Consider the following 21430-nt stretch of genomic DNA (forward strand, 5'->3'; position numbering starts at 1 on the left):
AGGAAAGATTTGCTTCCACTCACACAAAAGGAGGACCTTGCTCCCTCCTCCTTCATTTTTTAATTGCCTAGTTAGGAAGAAAAAAAAGTTGATGAGGCTTTATTTAAAGTAGAAGCCAAAGCAAGAAAAATTCCTTGCAATTTTTCTGCTCCTGTTCTCTGCTGTGGAGCAGTTCCTTCATCACAGACCATTTTAAGTCAGAAGGATGCTCCAGAGCCAGGAGCAAAACCCTCTCTTTTCAGGAAGGAAGGGGTGGCTCCAGCCCAGCTGGGCCCACTTGCTGCTCCTTCCCTAGATAGCAGGACTTGGCAGCTTCTCCCGCAGTCCTGAAATATTAAGGAGCTGGTGTGTGTCCAGGAGGAGGAGCTGGTTATTCAACAGCCAAAGGCAAGCAAAGACAGACGGAGTTCTTGCTGCCTTCGCCTCTCTAATTGCAGGTAGAGCAGATCTGGGGAGGGGGGGAGCACAGCAGCTGCAGCTGAGGAGAAGCCCCACCGTTGCTGCTACCACCACCACCTCAGATGCGACGGTCCCAGAGGACAGCAGGACAGAACAGCTGCTAGGGACAAGTGTGTGGAGAACTGGATCCAAGTTGGAATTGAGGCTCTGAGCTGCACTGCACACTTAAGATCCTGGGAACCGCACTGTTTCTGTCTTCTAGGACTCATGTCTGGTAAGGAACATCCATGTGGGCTACTGCTCAGAACAGGAGTTCCACCTTTGGAGCTGGGGCAGAAGAGTTGGAGGAGGAGGGCAGAAGAATCTCACTTTACTTCAGTGGAATCCATAACCTGATCTCCTTGAGCACGTCTCTGATTCAGGCAAGGGTGGCTTAGAATGTGGGAATAGCTGTCATATTTGCCTCTGCTTAGCCAATATTTCTGTCCAGTTGGACTGAGCAGACCATGTATGGAGTAAGCTTGGGGTTACCAGTTGTTGATATGCAGAACTGAGAATCTAAGTAGATGCAACTGGTCCGCTCTTCCGTCACTGTTTGCCCCTGGCTGTCCTGTCTGCACAATCTGCAGAAGTATTTCCACCCCAGACCAGACCATCAGAGTCTTCCTCTATTTGAGTTTCAGAAGCCCAGATCTGTATTTTGAAGCTAGGGCACTTAGTTTTCACTTGTTTCTTCTGTGTACTATCCTAAGGGATTTAAAGACAACAATGGTGATTAACAACTTTGCAGCAAATTCCATTTTCAATACTATGATTCTTACTTTCTCCATGTTTTACCCTTACTTTACCTGGATATCTAGTCACTTATCCAAAGAATTATCCTCCTAATTCTCATGTCTGAACTGCTATTAAGTTCTTTGCAGGTTGAAGAAACTTTTGTTTGAGTTCCCTAAATCTAACTATTGTGTTGATCTAATGGAGAAGTTGATAAAGCTGAGAAAATAAGATCTCAGTCACCTGTTGAGAAAGGCTGAAGTCTGAGGGACCTGATCAGAGAGAGAGAGAGAGGGGGGGGGGGAGGGAAGGAGAGTTCCAGGTAGTCTGAGAAAGATTTCCATCCCCACAGAGAGGATAGATTCTTCTTTTGACATATTTCTGAAACTGATGTTGGAAACTATGCAGAGGTGTATTCATGCATAGTAACTCTATTCTCCAAGTCCCTGTAACATTAAGAAAATGAGAATCCCTTTCCAGCTGTGGTAGTGTTTCTCCCTCTTTTAGAAGGCTGGAGAAGTTCTGTAAGGATCCAGCCTCATACGTGACAAGTATTCCACAGATGGAGAGAGGGACACACATGTCCCACTGATAAGGTCATCAACCTTTCCTCTGCCAGCATCCAGCTTTCATAGATATAAAAGCTAAGAAGATGTTCAGAACATTCAAGAGGAACATTATATGCTCAAAACACCCCTTTGAAAGCCAGCTCATTGTTGTATCCTTAAAAAATGCAGGCATGTGCCTTTAGACCTAAATGAGCATCTATTGTAATCTGCATGCATCCATGTTTATGTCCAGATGACAGTTTTAAAATATTACAGCTGAACTTTCACAGAAAGTGGCGACTCTCATTTCCTGGCCAGGTGATTGTAGCCCCAGCATCTTCATCCACCTAAAGTGCCCCGAGCATCACACTTACAGTACACAATCACAGGCAGAAATCCACTAGTTTGCAGTAGTTTCTCTCCATCCAGCCAAAGAGACCGACTTAGATCAAACAGGCACCCATTTCTAACATAGACAAGCCCAACATGCATTAAAGAGCTATTCGAGAAGGAAATGAACAACACACCCATACGCACATTACTAATAGGGTAGAAGTCTGCAAAGTATGGGATGAACTCCATCCATGGAATTCCAAGCTACTACCATAAATCAACTACCCTTCCAAGAGACAAGATATTGTTGATAGCTGTAAAGTGATGAATGGTTTAAGATGATTGCTTGCTAATGCCTGCTCCTGTTGAACACTTGTGGTTGGAAATGGCTTTTTACAAGAACCCATTAAGGTAGAATGTCAGGAAGAGAATCTGCCATCCTGGGCAGAATTCTGACACCTATTTATTTATTTGATTTGTATGGCCACCCAGTTCACAAGAGAGACTCTGGGCAGGGTTGTCGAAAAAGGTGGAACTTCGATCACAGTGTTGCGGCCAGCATCTTAACTTTTTGCATCGTACCCTGCAGGCTCCCTTGACTTTGGGCAATTAATGGTTTACAGGAATCTGAAAATAAAGAATTAAAAATAAAATACAGTACAATATAAAGTAATATAATAAATCTTCAGAGCATCAAAACAACAGGATAATAGAATAACAGAAATCACAAGATAACAGGAGTAACAATAATAACAGATGCAGCTGAGCCCAACCAATGTATATCTCATTCATGATCTGGTCCAAAACTCAAGGGGAGAGCCAGAATGGAAGGGTTGGGTTCAAGCAGGTATGAAAAGTGAGTCTGAACTTGAAATGTGGCCACAAAAATTCATGCAGAGGATTACCTTTAGTTTATTATATGCACATATAGCACGTCGTCCAATGCTGCATGTGTGATTTCTCAAGATGAAGCTAGCTAATATCAGGAGCATGGAAATGGCCTGTAGATAGACCCTTCTGTATTTCCCCAACTGATGCCCTCCAGAATGTTTGGCTACAACTCCAATTATTTTAAACCTATATGCTAGCTGTGGATTATGGGAGATTAGTTCAACGTATCTGAAAGGCCTAAGATGGGAGAGGCTGAAATAGTAAATGTTGATGAAGTTAATTTCCCTTCCAGTTGTTTTCCCAAAGCTATGTGGAGGCCAGATAAGAAAATCAAGACAGCAGATTGTATTATACAACCAAGTTTTCACTTTTCTTTTCTTGGTGTTTGCTGTTTGACCTTTTTAGCATTTCCCCTCTCTTCTGTGCATAGTTAGTGTTGATGGTGGGGTGGGGAAATGGTTGGGATACTGATGATAAGTAGAATGGAGGAAGTTAACCAAGCCTTGTGAAATGGGTGGGGAATGCTGACCTAGATGGCTTCAGCTCCCATGTAAATTTGCCAATGGTGAGACTGTAGAAAAGGCTCTGGCTGAGATCTTCCCACGAGCATTCTTGCTATGTTCTTTGCATGGTGCAACTGCATGGTGGAAACAATAGACATGGAGTATATTCAAACAGCACTTGGGATCCTATGTACTTGGGATAATATGCTCCCCATCTTAACCTCCCTTTAGTAATAATCTGAAACTCTTCCGGGAATGTTCCCTTCACATCTTTGATCCCATCTGCCCATCTTAGCTGTTGTCTTCCTCTTCCCCTTTTCCTTCTCTCAACCTTGCCGAGCATCATCTTTTTTCCTAGCCCATCATCCCGTTGCATCATACAAGATTCAGTTCCATGTTTTCTGGCACTGGCACTCCTGCAACAGGACTGGGGAGCAATACTCTCTTTGTATCAGGAAACATATGTATCCTTCAGTTCTGAGTCTCGCCTGCCCTGCTTCGATTCCATTTTCTGAGCTTTCCAGTTCATGCTTCATCTCAAGGCGTGAAGGAAAGGAAACACACACAGCCAAATAAAGTTTGCTGCCCAGTGCCTCAAGCCCTGCAAATTGGCACACGCTTCCCTGTTCCCCACCCAGTTTCTTCTGTGAAAGAAAAGGGGAAAAATATCTTGGTTAGACTGATGTGAGCATTCAGCTCAAATCAATACATGGTTGTAGGTATGCATGTATGTGCCAGTTTCAAAGGAACTTGGGAAAAAGTTGGTAAGGACTTATTCGTTCTAGGACTGGAACCCCCCAAAAGAAAAGGGCTTTACTTGTATCACCAATGTCTGGCGTTCATTCTGTCGGAGGAAGACCAAGGATTGGGGTTGGAGACCCTTTGTTACAAGAGCAAAAGTCATCCTTCTCCATATATTGCCAGCAAGCGCATTGAACTGCTTGCTTCTCTAGAATAGAATGCCCGCTATAGGTACGGTGACCATATTTTCTTGGGAAAAATAAAGGACAAGCCTGAAAAAGGGGCAAATCTGAAAAAGGTTCATAAGGATAAAACATTTTAATTGCTTAAAACTTTGCTTTACAAAGGAAAATTCAAGAGCAAAACCAAGAAAAACTTTATGAAAATGCCATGTTCTAATCAAAATATCTGAAATCAAACAGTAGGTGTGAATGTATTTTTTAAAAATTCAATCTCCATATTTTTCACATGAATGTGAAAGACTGTGGTGCAGTCCAATAAAAGTGCAAAAGTCCAAAAAAACAAAAAACCTTTATTTGTACAATAAAAGTTAAATGATCTAAATAAAGGACAAAAGTGAGTTTGTAAAAAATAAATAAATCTAAAGGACAGCTTTCTGAAATAAAAGACTGTCCTTTATAATAAAGGATGTATGGACACTCTAACTATATGGCATCTAAAGAGGGAGAGATTGGGGATTGGGGCCCTTGCCATAAACCATTCCCTGCCTCTTTGCACACACATGTGCATGTACACACAAGTCACCTGTTGCTAATAACTGTACTCATTTTGCTAGATCCACCCTGGTTAATTGATATTGTTAAACCCTGCATAAGAGAATCACAGAACACTTTCCAAGATAGAAAATTACAAAACCTCAGAGCAATTTTTACAACCTACTCCATAGTCAACACAAGATAAAATATAGGTAGTCCTCATTCAGAGACTGCCTCGTTTAGCGACTGTTTGCAGTTACATTGGTGAGGGAAAAGTCACTTTGCAACCAATCCTTGCATTGACAACCTTCGCAGGTCTGTAAAGGAAAGGAAAGATGAAGTCAGATTGTAAGTACAGTCGCGGTTTCACTCAGCAACTGCTTCGTTTAATGACCGAGTTGCCAGTCCCAATTGTGGTCACAAAAGAAGGACTACCTATATTTATCTCTCAGTCACAGTGAAGTGAGTTTCTTTTCCAGGACATGAACACCCTGGAAAATCCTGCATGACCAGGATAAGGAGCCCCATGACTTCCCCCAGAGATCCTCAGGGGATCTCCCTCATTTGCAGAAGGGATGGGTCCGGCCCCTTCTTGAAAGAGGAAGGAGTAGGGAGGAAGAAATACCAGTATATACTCTGTTATTGCTTTGGGCAGTTGGTGATTGTGACTATCACTTCTCTGGTATTTGTTCATTCAGCCACAACTCTATTTGCCCCTTTAGCTATAGGACAGAGTGGAGATGGACTGTCCCAAATAAGTGGAAGGTAGTGGGTGGAGACATCAATTAGCCCCTGGATAAGGGCTGGGGTTTGGACTGAAAGGACAAATAGAAGTGTTGCATATCTGAAGAAAAGAGGATGGAGTTGGAGCTTACATTCCCCCCAAAGCAGAAACTAAGCATCTGCCAGAACATTGGGCAACATGATTCCTCTTTGGTAAGTGGATGTCTTCTCTTTTTTCTGTGTGTTTGTGTACCCAGAACAGGTAGTTGCTGTGGCTGGCGGAGTGGTGGGTGGACTTCTTCTGCTGGTCCTTCTGGGGATAGCAGCATACCTTTTTTGGAAGAGTAAACATCTCAAGGCCTCTTATGAAGAACTGACTGATCCTGTCACCCCAGTTTTTCAGGATCCAGATGTTGCTCAATCAACTTCAGTTCCTTCTCAAAATGCCAGGTAAAAATGTCCTTTCTGCTGGCCATCACCTACCTTCAGGGACAGAGATGCGGAGGCTCTCTGCACCATCACATTCTCTGGGAGCTTCTTCCTCTGCCAGGGATGGGGAATCCAGACAAGTCTCAAGTGGATCATCTCAGTAGGTCAGGCTTTGGGAAGGAAAATCAGCCCTGGCAATCCAAGACCCCTCTGAACACTGGGCTGGAGACAGGAAGTCACTTATCCTTCATTCCTCTCTACCAAGTAGCAAAAGAAATACAGAAAATACAAATAAATAGACTGCAGACATTTAAGACCCTTAACTGTGAAACAAAGGATTCCAAAAGCATACGATTCTTCGATAAATGCAACGAGTAGCAGACAGTTTGCTCTTTTCCAGATCATTGAACAGTCCCTGTCTGAATAATAACAGTGTGAATAATAAAATGACTGTGTATAACTTAAAAGCACGCCACATTAAGACGGGAGGTGGTTTCAACAGATTTTTCCTTTGCAAGAACTGTGGAAAACTCTTATTTCTAATTATCAGCTAATTGGACATAAAAGATGCTCCTTTTGAACACCAAGAAAGTGAACAAGGAGGGAGGGAAAAGAAGTGCGCAAACTGGGAAGGAAAACTCGAGTTTGTATCAGCCCCGGGGCAGAATTTCCACAAACAACCTACCTATATAAAGCTCCCAACCATTTTTCCAAACCCTTTGCGTTGATCCACCGTCAGTGTGATGCTGGAGCATCTTTGACAGCAGTGCATTGTCATTAAAATATATAAGCAAACAAAATGCAAGTTTTCGGAGCATGCTGTCTGTTCTTATAATTAAATTGAAGGCCCCTGCAGTAGTTGAAGGGAAATTAAACCAAGATGGGCCAAGTTTCAGAATTTACTTGTCATTGGATGATACTCAAAGCTTTGAGTAATTTAGCTATGATTTGAGGGTTCTTTGGGCAATCGTGGTTAAGGCTGGATTTCCATTCGAAACCATTTTTCCATAGAAAAATGTAGTTCTCCTGGGTTCCTACCTCCTTTTTTCAAATTAAGTCAAAGCCAAGAAGAAAAGAAAGCTTTGTCTTCCCCCTCTCTCTCTTTCCATCTTACTGGTTTAAACTTTGTTTCTCACTTTTATTCATTTATCATATTTTTTGCATTTCTAATGAAAGGCAGGCAGTTGATTTCCTGCTCTCAGAGCGGAGCCCTGCTCTTATGAACAGAGTTGCCGTGTTTTTATCGGCAGCTGTTGCCTAAAATGGCTCAGGGTGTCCTCATCTTGGAATGATGTCACAAGGAAGTCCTTTTATCCTTCTCTCTTAATTTTATTTTATCTATTTGGTCTTGTTTTCTCAGATCTGTACGGTGGTTTTATTGCTCTTATTTTGTTGAGCCTGCTTTTAGGTGCTGTTTTTTTTAACTGTTGCAACTACTTTGCTGGTCACTGACTGTAAATAAGTGCAATTATAGAAGAAAAGGTAAACGCAACCCTAGAAAAGTTCTGGAAAGCAATGAGCATGATCCAATTAATGTCAAAGACCTTTTTAAGTTCCTTCGATTTCAGTGGGGAGAATTGAAGCTCCAATCCCTTCCATTTCAGCTGGAAGGATTCCAGATGCTCAACCTCGCCTGCATTCTTTTCAGAGCATTTAGATTCCTGATATCTCTTTCTTTTCTTAATGTAACTCAATGCTGTGTTTGTCTTTGGACAGAGCAAAAAGCGTTCCTTTCATTGTTCCACCCAAATTTCATCGACAAGCATGGACTGATATGACAAATGGAGAACAGGTCCAAGAGGAGAACGACCTCTATGTTACCCCAGATTCTGGGCCTCGATCCTCTTTCCATTCTTTAGGTAGGTTGGCACTATTTAGGTGGGTAAAATTTCAGGAACTGAGTCTGCCCAGCAATCCTACTTCAGTATTATGTTTAATGAAAATTGCTATTGTGTGGCTGTTTAAATAAAATACTTTCCTGTTTAAATAAAATAGTTTCCTGTGAGTCTGTACAAACAGATGTATCTGTTAGAGACAGAGGAGGAGAATTACTGAAGTAATTAAGGTCCGAAGCCTATTTTATGGTATGATGGTGTAATCTGGTTTAAAATCATTTCCTGTATTTCCAGTGTAACTCAAAATACTGTACGTGAGCATTTGTTCCTGCCCTGGATTGGCTTCATAACTACAGGATCCCACAGACATTGTCTTTGGGTGACAATTAAGCCTATGATGGTTGAGCAGGAAACGCACTGGGCCTGAGGTTTCAACTAATGCTCTGAAACTCTGCATAATCTGGGGAGAATAATTTCCCATTGGTGGGAACTTTACCTCACAACAACTCCCAACTCTTGGACTGATAAATCTAAGAGGCCCTGTAGCTTCGCACTATTGTTTCCATGCTGGTTTGATAAAATGAGAAATGTTCCTTGCTGGCATGGTGCATTGCTGGTTTTGCAGCCACCCCACTGCATAAGAAATACTCATGGTGTAGAAGGCACTATAACAAGAAATTTGGAATATGGGCATGCTACCATCAGAGGGTATCTATGTCTTGATGAGATATCTGAGTGCAAAGCAGTAAGTTTAAGGTGATGTCTTTAATTAAAGGACTGAAGGACAGCATGCAATTGTCTTGTCTCCATATCACTTCTTCTCCTAAATTCTTTCATTTAGATTTAAGTAAATTGCACTTGAGGTCTGCTGTGAAGTTTGTGAGGTCTGGATTTATACTGCTAGTGTAAATAATTGTGCAGAAAAGAGGAACCAGATTTTCCCAGAAACCTGTACCAGAAATGCAGCAAACTGTCTTGTCTGTTCACAATGAAAATTTCTTTTTATTTCTTGCAAATATGTGAGTATAGTTTTTAGTTTCATATTTATTTTGGTCATTGACCAGTACAATACATAAATATCGTACAATATTATAAAACACTAGAACCAATATAGGTAGCATATATGAGTTCATGAAGACACACAGGTTGCTCGAAAAATGTCAGCTTAATCCCAAGATTTTTTGTGACTTTTCAGGTCACAGTGACTGCTGTGCAATTCTAAGTGAGGTCATCAAAAATCTATATTAAACATGTTTAAGTGATGAAAAAAAGGTTAAATAAAACATTTTAAATGGCTGGGATTCTATGTGATAACACAGAGATAATGTGTGTTTTATGTATTATGAGATTTGGCTGCTTTTAATTAATTAACTCCTAATTTAATTAAATTCCATTGTCCATTGGAGTTGGATGACTATACAATTTAAATAAAGACATACAATTTTCATTTTAGGATTCATTGATTATCTTCTACCGATGTATGAACTAACTCCACTGAACCATATTACATTTACGAGGTGGTAGGAAGTAACATGCGGGTTCTGTCTTGGAGGCTTGATCCAGATCACCCTCAGGTGCAAATTAATGTGTCATCATCAAGTGAAATGTGTGGACGATCCACAGCGAATGCTGTAGGAACAATCAGATTTTAAATACGGTTTGCCTCTCTCATGTTTTTAACTCAGTGAGGTTGGATGTTTCCTTTCTCTCCTGAAGCTGGAGCATACCTTATAGGAACCATTAATCCAGAGCTCTACCGGTTTCCTGAAGACAAGAGCGAGACAGACTTCCCAGAGGGAAATATTGGCCGGCTTTGGTTCTCAGTGGAATATGAGAAGGAGTCGGAACGGCTCCTTGTGTCCTTGATTAAAGCTCGAAAGCTGCAGCCTCCCTCCAGTTCCTGCAACCCCTTGGTGAAGATCTACCTCCTTCCTGATGAGAGACGTTACTTGCAGTCTAAAACAAAACACAAGAATCTCAATCCTCAGTTTGATGAGAATTTTGTTTTCCAGGTAAGCAAGCTGAGGATGAACTAGATCACTATCTTCTGGCTTTGGAAAGTTGACAGCCCAAAAATATCTACCCTAGCCTGGTGGACCTTCATTTTTAAAGAGAAATTTGTTTGGGAGGGGGTGATCAGGCAATTGGTGAGAAGGAGACAGTTTACACCAAGACCAACTAATTTTTGTGAAGCTCGGTCTAGTCCAGGCCATTTTGAGGGCAGTTCAATCTGACTCTGAAATAGTTAGATCTCATTCAAAGCTCAGATTCAGGGAAACAAAGTTGTAGGGAAAGCACAAACTGCTAGCAGTTCTGTTGTTTTTTTAACATTTTGAAAAAGAAAGTTCTTTAAGATCCAGAACTTTAGGAGAAGATGAAGCATGGCACATTTTGTAGAAATTAAGGTGAGGTTATACAGCTATAATCATAGTTTTTTTTTTTTTTTTTTAAGCTGAGCTTGTCAGGAAGAAGATTGGCAGTCTTAAACTTCCCTTCCCAGGAGTTCCCTCACCTTGGCCCTGCTCTGGCTTAGTGGCTTGGTAGTTCCCACTGCCATCTCCAATCTTCCAGGGCCCCCATTCCCTAACTTGGCTGTGTGAGAGAGATAGGGGCCTTACAACCACTGATGTCTTTCTGTCATGGGGGTCAAAATGTTAAAGTAGAAATAATTCTAATCATGCTAGCTCCTGGCCATGTTCTATACAGGAGCACGGCTAGAGGTTTCAATTCTTTTTCCTCCTCACCTCACCTTGGAAGATAGAGCCATGACAGCAGAGGGAACTGGGCTGGAGCATCTCTCTGTCTACATGACAGAGTGTATCTGTCCCTTGTGAAGATGTGGATTCTATGTCTTCCCTGTCTCACGTGTAAGCTGGCCAGGTGTGAATGTCAGGTTCTCAGCCAGCCAGTCACAACAGCCCCAAAACTCAAGTCCTTATCACCTCAAATGCTGAGACTGGAGCGACCAACAATGGTCTGATTGAAAGATCATTTTCATTCGAGGGCAGACCATTTCATTGTTGGATCCAATGCTCCTTTATCCTTCATGAAACCATGAAAAGGTCCCCTATGGAGAAACTGACCAAGACTGGAGCTTTATGTATTGCCAGAATTAAACTGGAGAGGTTCTGAGCCATCTGCTCTGCCCTGAGCATTCAGATTATCTTGGTCTGCCTTGTGTTCGGAACTGTGGAGAAATCCAGCCCAACTGCTTATCCTTCTCTGCTTCCTACTATCTAGATTTCCAGCAGTGTTTTATTTCAAAAGACACTGAAGTTCTGCGTCTACCATGTTGACAAACAGAAGAAGCACATTCTCCTGGGCCAAGTTATCTTCCCCCTGAAGAATGAAACCTTAGCTGAGGATGGGAAAGTTGTTGTCTGGAGAGATTTGGAACCAGATACCCTGGAGGCAAGCGATGAATGAAACCTTAAGTTCATTAGATATATAGCCACATGGCTTTGTTTTTGTTTTTTGAGAACAAGTTTGTAAGCAGTGAATTTGATGGATCCTGACATACTCTCTATGTTGGCTAGTATTCACACATTATCTAACTCCCTGTGTGATTGTTTTTAACTTGGTGCGATCTGTGAAATTGTTCGTTTTGTGGGAAACCTTTTAGTGTCATCTTAGCTCAGGGGTCATAGAGAGTGGGGCAGTGATGACAAAAATTGGTTGAGGCTGTTTTGAGGCTGTCTTTTTCCTTTGATTTGGTGGGACATTTTGAAGCAAGTTCCCTGCTTTCTAAGCTTTATTAAGTCCATGCTAAGAGCTTCAAGCATCAAGTGTGTCCTGTCTCGAAATGCTGAGTATTTGTACTGTTCCACACATTTTTAACAATAGTGGAGATATCTGGGGACAGAAATAAGGGAAGTGAGGATCAAGTTAAGTCTTGAAACCTCAAACAAGATACCTCTGACTTATGTTCAACTAAACCATTATGGGTTCTTCAAGAAACCCTGGCTTAGCATTATGTGTGAGTACAATCAGCATCAGATGGGACGAGCTAAGAAAATCTTACTGACCTTCTTCCCTCTTCTCAGTCCAACAGGGGAAATTTGCTGAGGAAAAGATGTAGGATAACCTTTCCCATTTCAAATTGACTAACATTCTCCTCCTTCACCACAGTGCTGACCACTATCTTCCCTCCCCCCAACCTCCACCCCACGTCGGGGGTGGAAAAGGATTCAATTTAATGAGAGATAAGAAGTATAGTTCATTACTGCCTCATTAGCTATGTCATTTATAGTCCAGATGTCCCACTAATTGGAGTGAGCAAGATGTCCAGTAGTGGAGGAAATAATATTTGTTCAAGACGTCTGACCCATGTCTTCTTCTGCCTCCTCCAAGCCACCTTCTGAACATGGCGACCTCCAATTCTCCCTCAGCTACAACGACTACCTGGCCCGTCTCACGGTGGTGGTGCTGAGAGCTCGAGGTTTAAAACTCCAGAATGAAAGAAATGCTCTTGGTCAGTATGGGGAGATACACAGAGTTGTTTTGCTTTGTTTCTTTTCTCCAGCTAAGTATAGTTTGTAGGAATAATTTTGTCTTGCTTATGACTGCATTCTGAATAATGAACCAGCTGACGACAACCTCTGTTCTTCACCTGGAAGGTCAAAATTTGAGTAAACTGGCACCTTCATTCTTCATCCATGATAGGAATGCAGGCAAAAATTAAATGTTTGAATGTGTTTTTCACATCTCAGTTTGGGTCTAAATTGCTACCCTATCTGGGTTGCAAAAATCCAGATCGCTTTATGGCAGGGTTGAGATAGATCTCTTGTTTCTCTGTGTGGCCATCCAGTGTTCATTCAGAGTTTTGCAGCAGCCTACACTAAAAGAAATACCTCCATGTATTTTAGCCCCAAATTCCTGTTTCAAAAACTGTTTATCCTCAATATCAAGAAATTCTATTCCCAAAGATTTTACTTGGAACTCAGTGTCGATGTCGAATGTCCTCTAAATATTCTTAAGACATTTCAATGTTTGCTTAATATTCTATCTGTGTTTGACATCTCATGATTTTACATTGTAGTATTTGACATTTGCTATTTACCACTTGGTATGTAAACTTACCTACCCCAGTCTATTAAGAAGTTTACCAACAGTGATTTTTGAGGGCACTATTAATCATTCACATTTCACACACCCCTACGTCTCTCTTTCCCATGGCAGCCCAGGTAGGCAATGTACTGAGGCATTATAGGGAATGGAGATGCAGGTTGTGGTCAGAAAAGTCAAGCTGGTCAATGCAGTGGTGCAATCAAGCTCTGTCTGTTTTTATGTGTGTTGCATGCGTGATGCAGATTAAAAATAGGCAGAGCATTGATCACATCATTGTGGCCACCAGCTTGACTTTTTTTTAACCGTACCCTGCAGTCAATGAGGGGTGGGGGTGGGGTGGGGAATCTGTACTCACGTCCCCTATCTTGGCACCTACATGCTTATGCTGCAAACAGAAGACCTCAGCTGCAGGTGACCCTCCCAGATCCATTTTCATGGCCTTCTGAGAGCTTCTCCAAGGTCACACGGTTGGAATGTTGTGAGTCAACAAATCACTGCTTTTTAGTGCCATGACTTTTAGGTATTTGCTTTCTTTTACAGTCATAATGAGGGTCCCTAGGAGGTTTAACACATCTGTTTTGCAGGGACCCTACCAAAACAAAACAAGTCAACCATTTTAGCTCCAGAGACATTTCTCCCATGTTCCTATAGCATTTGGACGCTGAAAAAAAGAATTGAAAAGTTGTGTATTCCTGCCCCTGTATATACCTGAGGTGAAAAAGGATCACACTCATAGTAGCTGGCTGAATTTAGATCATATAGAATAGCATTGGAAGGAGTCTGATATCAAAACTGTGTTTTAACTTTCTCATAAGGAATCGAGAGATGATAAACTCAAAGCATTCAACTTTATGGATGTTCAAGCAGCAAATGTTGAGTGTTGGCCAAAGTTTGTTTTAGACATATCCATATCTACTTCCCAACAAAATCAAAATTCCCACTTATCCATGCTTCTAGTTGCCTGAAAATTTGGAGCATTGTTGCAGATGCAGCCCATTAAATTAACTGAAATTATATTTTAAATGGTAGTCTTCCAAAGCACAATTTTCAGAGGATGCATTTGAATATTGTTTTCTCCTCAGTATTTCCAACCTCATCCTTTTGTTCCAGGTGTGTTTGTCAGAGTGTCACTAATGCACCATAATCAGTTCATCAAAAGCAAAAGGACCACAGCAGTCATTGGATCCTCCAATCCATTATACAATGAGACTTTTAGCTTCAGGGTTGACCAGCTGGACCTTGATGCAACCAGTCTGAGCTTGTCTGTTCTCCAAGGAGATGGTAAGCAGCCTATGATGTTAGTTTCAAGAGTCCTGACGTCTTACATGAAGTTCTCATTTTTCAAGAGAGAGGCTAACACTAATGTCGGAAACAATGTTCTGAATTGAGATTGGCCTTGATATGATCTAGCAGGCTGTTCTTCCATTCACAGTTCCTAGTTTGCACTGCAGGATGGCCGGATGATTCTTGTGGTCCCTTCCATTTCTATAGTTCTTTGATTCATTACTAGAAATCATGAAACACTTTTCTTCTTCCCACAAATTAATCTTGCACTGGACTAATAGGTGCCCCTCCCTTGAAATGTGCCTGAAGATATTGGAAATAATTCTATGCTGAGTAGCTGACTAATGTTTCAAATCCCTGATCAGCCATGAAGATCTTGGGATGATCTGAGGTCACTTATTGCCTCTTCAGGGTTGTTGGGAGGGAGGGGGAAAAGAGATGATTAGATTAGGTCTTCTCACTTATGGTCAGAAACCAAGATGAGGCAGAGGGAAAGCATCAGGCAAATGGCCTTCAGCTTACAAAGAACTGTGGTTTGCTGCTGCGTCTCTCCTGCTCTCTGTTCAGGAAAAATTCACTAGATATTATTTCTAGTGGAGAAGAAGCATGTTATCTTGCATGCTTCATCTGCCCTGTGTCAAGATCTCCAAGCTGGTTTCTGGAAAAATTATGGAACACAAAAGGCCCACCAGCTCAGGCCAAAGTAGCCACTGCAGGGAGCTGTATCTAGCTACTTGGAAAGGGGACCACATTCTTCAGACTTTTAAGTTGTTTTTGCTTTTATACTAACAAGGAAGGAGAAGAGGCCATTGTGAGAATCTGGATCTTGATGCCAATGCTGTGGTACTGTGAACTTCTTCTCTGGGTTGGAAAAGGAAGGATCCCATTTTGCTTAACCTCAAGTGGCAAAACACACTGGCTCCACCCCCATAGACAGCTTCCTGTGCATTACTTCTTTCATATTCCTACCATAGATGAGTTATAGCTACTATAGATGACTCACAGCACATAGCAACCATTAGATGATTTGGGATGATCTCAAAAAGCTAAGCAGCATCAGCCCTGGTTAGTATTTGGATGAGAGACTATTAGGAAATCTCAGAACTAGGACATTTAATTTAAATAGCACTGGAAGAATTCAAAGACAAACCACTGCTAAACTGTTGCAAGAAAATTACATGGACATGTCCATGAACCATCAGGTATCAAGTTCAAACACAGTAGAGACTTTGTTTTTTATTATACAGGAGATGGAACATGAAATGTGTGGTCTTCCAGATGTTCCTAAATGACCACTCCAGCCCCTCAGCCTGTATAGCTATTGTGAAGGATGCCAGAATACGTAGTTCAAAAATAATCAGTAGCCACAGATTATCCACCCTGAAATTCTGCTGCCTGATCTTTGGCATACTGATTCAGAAGTTTGGAAGGAGTTGGGGGAATTTTTCCCCAAGTTAATTGTGCATAGAATAAGGTTGAGTTGTTCTAAAGAATGTTACATAATTCTTATTACTCTCTTAAAAGTACAAATGGATGATATATCTGTGTCCAGCAAGCAAGTGCAATCTTGTTTCTTTAGGTATTTTCTTACCTTGTTCCTGGATCCTACAGTCATACTTTTACCTGCTGGTCTTCCTCCTCCAACATGGGGGAGAATGAGCTCATTTTAGCTTCTCTTGGAGAAGTTTCTAACTTTCTGGTTTTTTTAAGGGAAATGACCATTGGAGGTTGAGTCAAGAAACCAGGTATTTTGGTTGCCATCAAATCAATTTTGAAAGAGGATCATCCACTGAGAGGAGAAAGCAGTCAAAACCTCTGCTTGTCCCGCACATGTCAAACATCAATCAGAAATGGCAACAATAGCTTAAAGGCACTATTAATACTGGCTTTGGGAGAACAAAGATTAAAAATGTGTTCCACGGGTCTACAGTTTATAAATGAACAACAGCCTTCACCAGTGCGTAGTCCTAGATGGGCTCAGTTGTATTCTCAACCCATCCGGAAAGTGCCAAATTAGGGAAAACTGGGTTAGAAATGTTGATCACCCAAGAACGTACAAACTACTTTTGTACGTACAGATCTGATGCTGATCCTTATCATTATTTAATTCTCATGGTTTTTCTGACCTTGTTTAGAAACCTCCTCACTGGGCTGTGTGATTGTTGGGCCCTTCATGTTCACCCGGGGGAAGGAACTAGAACATTGGAATGAGATGATCAGTAAACCCAAGGAGCTGGTGAAAAGATGGCACGCGCTGTCGCTTAGCAGCTGAAAGATGGAGCACTTTCCTGTTTAACTTACAAGAGAGTTTAACGGTGGGTCCATCTGAGGTACTTCCTGCTTCTGTTCATCACAGAAGTTCTGTGACCCAGTGATCAAAGACAAGGGACAACATCTCTGAAGAGGCTGGATCTCATTCTGATCTCATGCTAGTGGATGATTTCAAATCCACTGAACTGCAGTGAGAAGATTATGTGATCCTAAAAATGAGAAGTACTCATCAGTCACTGAGAAATGTGTGCTGGCTGTATTGCTACATTTACCATAACTGACATTTGATGTGCTTAACCCCAAAGTTCTGTGAATTAGTTTGAATAATGCATCCTTAAGTATAATCCAGAGCTTAAATCAAGGGGTTTAAGAGTACCTATGACAGGGTGATTTTTTTTTACCCCAAGCAAATTACTGTTTATGAAGCTACAACGTTCAAGGGAGTCTTCTAAAATAATAATGCAGCATTCCTGCTGAAAGCATGGGCTATTGAAATGGAATAAATGGCATAATGGCTTCATTTTAGCCATTTATTTTAGCCAGTTTGGGGTTATTAACAGAATACAACCTTCAAAATACTTAAGCTGGAAAATTCAGATAGCTAAAGGCTGATGTTTCCATCACAACTCAGTGGAAGTCTGCTGTCTAAAATGTTTCCATAGCTTATTTATTGTTCATCTTGGAAATACCCCTCTAGACTTGTAGGATCTCATACAGGGATCCAGTGGTTATTAATGAAGAACTGAATAAACTTGCACAACCAGAATGGTGTAAGTTTCAGATAGTTGCTTTAGTAAGCAACTTCATAAATATTCAAGCTGTCTCCCTGGTGAAATATCCTCTGCTTACTAGCGGCAGTAGAAGAAATGGAGACTGGTTTCTATCATGGAGTTGTCAGAAAATTCGGTTCTATTGGCGAAAGAGTAATAGTTTAATCCTTTCAATAGCGAGGAACAATCACACTCCATGAGTTATTTCTCTACCCTCAGCAACAATTAACTAATTACTTGCCTCCTAATCTGGCAAAGAGCTGGCAAGTAAACACAACAATGGGGAAATCAAGGAAAACTGATCTATGGAACCAGTGCTGTAATCCCTGTGTTATTGGAATTGTTTCCTGCTGCATGAAGACTTCGCCTATTTTCGTGCTGGTCTGAAACAGCTAGCTAGGCAAAATTCTGCATTAGTAAGGCAAGTGTTTTAGCTACTACATGATTCTTGAAGACCAAATTATAAACCTGTACATAAATACAAAAATGTTCACATAGTAGGGTTCCTCCACCCCAAAACCCCACCTTTCTATCTGAGATTCAGTCGAGTAAATTCTACTTGTGATCCTTTGCTATGTTCACAAATAACATGTACATTATTTAAACAAACTTAGGAAAACAAATCAAATGATTTCAGAAACTCTTCTGAGAGTCAACTCGTGATCTTTTGCAGCTATTAATTTATTCCTTAGCTCAACATCTCTTGAGCAAAGGGGAAAAAAAAATAAATCAGGAAATTAGTTGAAACAGGAACAGCTTTTCTCCAGAACAGGATACAGTATTAATGAGTCCAGTGCTGTTTTGCAAAAGCACAGGATTTTACTCTTTACTGCATTTATGGTTAAAGGAGTTCTGGTAAAGTGCCATGTCCTTCACTGAGTGGAAAACAAAGACTTTACACATTGTGCTGAAATAACGCCATTTGTTTCATTTGGGCTTAGCTCACAGTGGGAATCTAGGCACTGTGGTCTGTAGACGACGCTGTAGTGTTCATGCCCCTATGATTAGAGATGAGCTTGTAAATGCTGATTGGCAGATAATCCAAATGTGTCAATGCACATCAACACACCATTGTGGCTAATGCTGGAAGAGTACCATCTCTTTTATTGTAGGGTGGGGCACATGGTTGCAAACCTTCTTTGCCCAGGATCACCACAGTGCTGGCAGCCGTAACGTGGTTTCAGCTCGTGAAAACTCCTGTTTTGTAAACCACACTTAGAGTGATGTGTGAATCCAGCTGATTATGCTTTTCTTAACAAACCGTGATCGAGCAAATGCAGACTGAGCATCACGTCTGAACCCACCACCGTGCTGTGTTCTGTGTTGGCTGCTATTTTGCAAAAGAACATGTATTTGGTATCACTTGAAATGTCTTGGAGTCATATAATGTGTATTTTTGATGGTCTGTCATGTATTGTATTTTGTTAAAATAAATATTGCAAAGCCTGAGAAACAAGGCATTTCTCCTGTCCCTCTCAAGTGGGCGCTGTACGTTTCATCTTACATAAAAGGGCATTCGAAAACAATAAACTGGTGCACCTTCCCTAACAATTGTTGCACCTCGTCCAGGAGACCTTAGGCTCTGGTACCAGGTTCTGCCTTGCTTTCTGCACGCACCTTCTCAAAGGCCCATCCCTCACAGTTTTCAAAGCACACAACTGAGCTGGGCACAAGGAGCTCCAGGAAGGTTAAAAAAAAAAATTCCTCACCTACGCAGGAAGCCACTCAGGTGGTGAAAATTGCCAGGCAAATACTTCAGAGGAGACAAGCAATTGCTTTTCTGATTGCACGGATAAGGCCTCTCCAGCTTGCTCCAGGCTTGGCTGAAGCAGCAGCAGAGCCACTCGAGCGAGCTGTGCCACCAAGGGCCTTTCCACTCTGAACTCTCTGGGGGAAGAAAAGCCTTTGGTCAGGGATGGGGGGCCTGCAGCCCTCCAGATATTGCCCAGTAAGTGCCCAGCCGCCCACACCGCTGACAGGGCTTGTGGGAGATGCAGCATGGCAACATCTGGAGCTGGTGCAGCGCATCCGTACTATATCCCTGTGGATGGATATTTCTCTCCTTGTTCCCGCGGTTGTTGCAAGACTTGCACCTCAGAGCCAGTTCAGAATGCGGTAGCCTGCTACTCTTAGTAAGACTTCAAACAGATAAAAAATGTATTTCAGTAAAATGTGTTGCAAGCATAAAAGCTTTTTTGGCAATGTGGGGAGGTTTTTCTAATACAGAAAATAATACATCTGCAGGACTGAATGACAGCTGAGTAATGGGCTGGTTCTGTATATGAAGGAAGGTCACCACACTCGCGAACCCCCTCCTCCCCAAAAAAAACCCTTGCTGAAGCACTGTGCCTTATGAGAGCAACGTTTTAAGATCTAGGCTTCCCACCACAAATCAGAAGGGGTTTGGTTGGGCTCCACTAAGCTAAAATTCTTAACTTACACAAAAAGAGGAAAGAGTTATTAAATTTACTTAAGGCTGCACTTAGTTTGAATTTGAACCTGTTTCCCAGAGGATCAGCCTAAGAAACAGATTTTTTTTTCTTGTATATTTTAATCAGATGCATAATTTAAACTCTACTTTTTTCTTCTTCTTCTTTAAAGCACTTGTTTGCTTTGCAGGCTGACTGAATTTGGCACATCTCCTCCAGGAAGTAAAGGGTTTTTACGCAAATGTAGAAATTCTTGCCGACAGTTTGATAACACAGCTGAAGCCACCATTTGTAAGAGAAAAGCCTCTTTCTGCAATTTTGGATACTTGCTTTTCAGTACGTCAATATTTACTTTGAAAAGTGGGATTCCTGAGAGATAAACCAGTACAATTACATCAAGACAAAAATTGGGGTTGATAAAAAAGGGTGCGGCAAGGAAAGGCGTTTGCTTAGGCGACACACTTTAAAAAGTTGGCAGTGGGAGTTTTCAGATTCCTTCGCCATTAACTCTCTTTCAGGAAATTATTGAGGTCTTGAGGATAAAAGACCAACAAAGAAAACATCAGTCATTTCTTGAACAGCTTTTAATAGCTATCCTGAAGAAATAATTGTTCTTGAAATGTACAAAAAGTATTCATGAAAATAAAATGTATTCATTCCAGGAGAAAGGGACATTCACTTTACCCCCGTTTTACATCATTACGTGGATTTGGAATGGACTGAACCACCTCCTTAGAAATGGCTGCTTCTGAGATCGAGGTGGAAACTCAGGAGCTGGAAATCCTTCTCCAAAGGAAAACTGTTTTCATCCAGGACGAAACGGCTTCTGATGGTTAGAACATAGGTTGCCTTTGGGTCAGTGATCAGGGAGTGGCACAGATCGGCCACGATCATCCCGTACGTGGTATCGGAGGAAGGCTCTGCAACAGAAGAGGAGGAGGAGGAGGAGGTGAGAATCCTTCCGTCTGGGGGCTCCGAGAAACCTCTTTTCCCTGGCTATGCTATGGGATGGAGGAGCACAACGTATGTGGAGCCTGTTCTGATTCCTAGGGTATTTATGGGATGTTAACAGATCACTGCCCCTGCTATTTTGAATTGAGAAATGCATTCTGCGAGGGGTCCAGGCTAACTCCTAACTCCTATCCACTCTGACTCCAAATTCCTCGTTTCTGCTGAGAAAATGCCTGTGCGACTGCTCTCAGGGGTTCCTATCACACAATCCTATAGAAAGGGAGTTAATAATGCCCTTTGCTAGCACCCCATTTCAGTCCACGCTTCCGTACAGAAGAAGCACATTTTGTGAGGTGGTCTGGTGTGGGGGTGAAAGCTTTGTCCTGTGATCCAGAAGACCCAGATTCAAATCCTGCCTTGGCCAAGTATTCTGTAGCATCCTCCAATCCTCACTGGTGTCAATAAAACATCATGAAAACCGGTGTTGTGACTGGGTGATGCCAGCAACGCTAAGACATGCCCTGTCTCTCAGCCCAGGCTCCCCCACATGGGTGTTGGGGGGGGGATCAGAAGAGGGTCTATTATGTGCACTGCCTTGAGCTCCTGGAAGAAAGGCGGGGGATCACTCCAACCAACCAACCAACCAACCAACCAACCAACCAACCAACCAACCACGTCTTCCCTAGCCAGGTACCCTGCAGGTCTCTTGGATGACAGCTGTCATCATCCCGAGCAGCAGGGCACAGCTGGAGGTCACCAGGCTGGG

At 41.9% G+C, this 21430-nt stretch overlaps 2 protein-coding genes across 5 annotated transcripts in view; one reads left to right on the forward strand and one right to left on the reverse strand.

Moving 5' to 3' along the window:
• The first annotated feature begins 348 nt into the window (after positions 1-348).
• SYT15 (synaptotagmin 15) lies at positions 349-18755 on the forward strand. The gene is made up of 8 exons (XM_007437738.4): positions 349-673; positions 5886-6078; positions 7774-7916; positions 9609-9904; positions 11133-11303; positions 12243-12363; positions 14070-14240; positions 16379-18755. The coding sequence occupies exons 1-8, from the start codon at positions 667-669 to the stop codon at positions 16513-16515; spliced, it is 1239 nt and encodes a 412-aa protein (XP_007437800.2). The 5' UTR covers positions 349-666; the 3' UTR covers positions 16516-18755.
• Positions 18744-21430, reverse strand: part of SHLD2 (shieldin complex subunit 2) — a 34725-nt gene continuing 32038 nt past the window's right edge. For 3 of the 4 annotated variants that reach the window (XM_088129533.1, XM_088129540.1, XM_088129527.1), the window contains one exon: positions 18744-20633. In XM_088129533.1, coding sequence (XP_087985659.1) covers positions 20446-20633 — 188 coding nt within the window. In that variant the 3' untranslated portion in view covers positions 18744-20445. The remainder of the gene's footprint in view (positions 20634-21430) is intronic. The other variant, XR_015793627.1, reaches the window with a different exon arrangement.

The sequence above is a fragment of the Python bivittatus genome, unplaced genomic scaffold (genome assembly GCF_059951505.1).
Source record: "Python bivittatus isolate LINGU-HERP-01145 unplaced genomic scaffold, Pbiv_v1 ctg000050_np1212, whole genome shotgun sequence".
NCBI classification, from domain to species: Eukaryota; Metazoa; Chordata; class Lepidosauria; order Squamata; family Pythonidae; genus Python; species Python bivittatus.

Coding starts and splice junctions, on each gene's coding strand:
- SYT15 (XM_007437738.4), top strand. Junction 11,304..12,242: donor TGGAACCAGATACCCTGGAG/GCAAGCGATGAA, acceptor GCCTCCTCCAAG/CCACCTTCTGAACATGGCGA. Junction 14,241..16,378: donor GTCTGTTCTCCAAGGAGATG/GTAAGCAGCCTA, acceptor GACCTTGTTTAG/AAACCTCCTCACTGGGCTGT.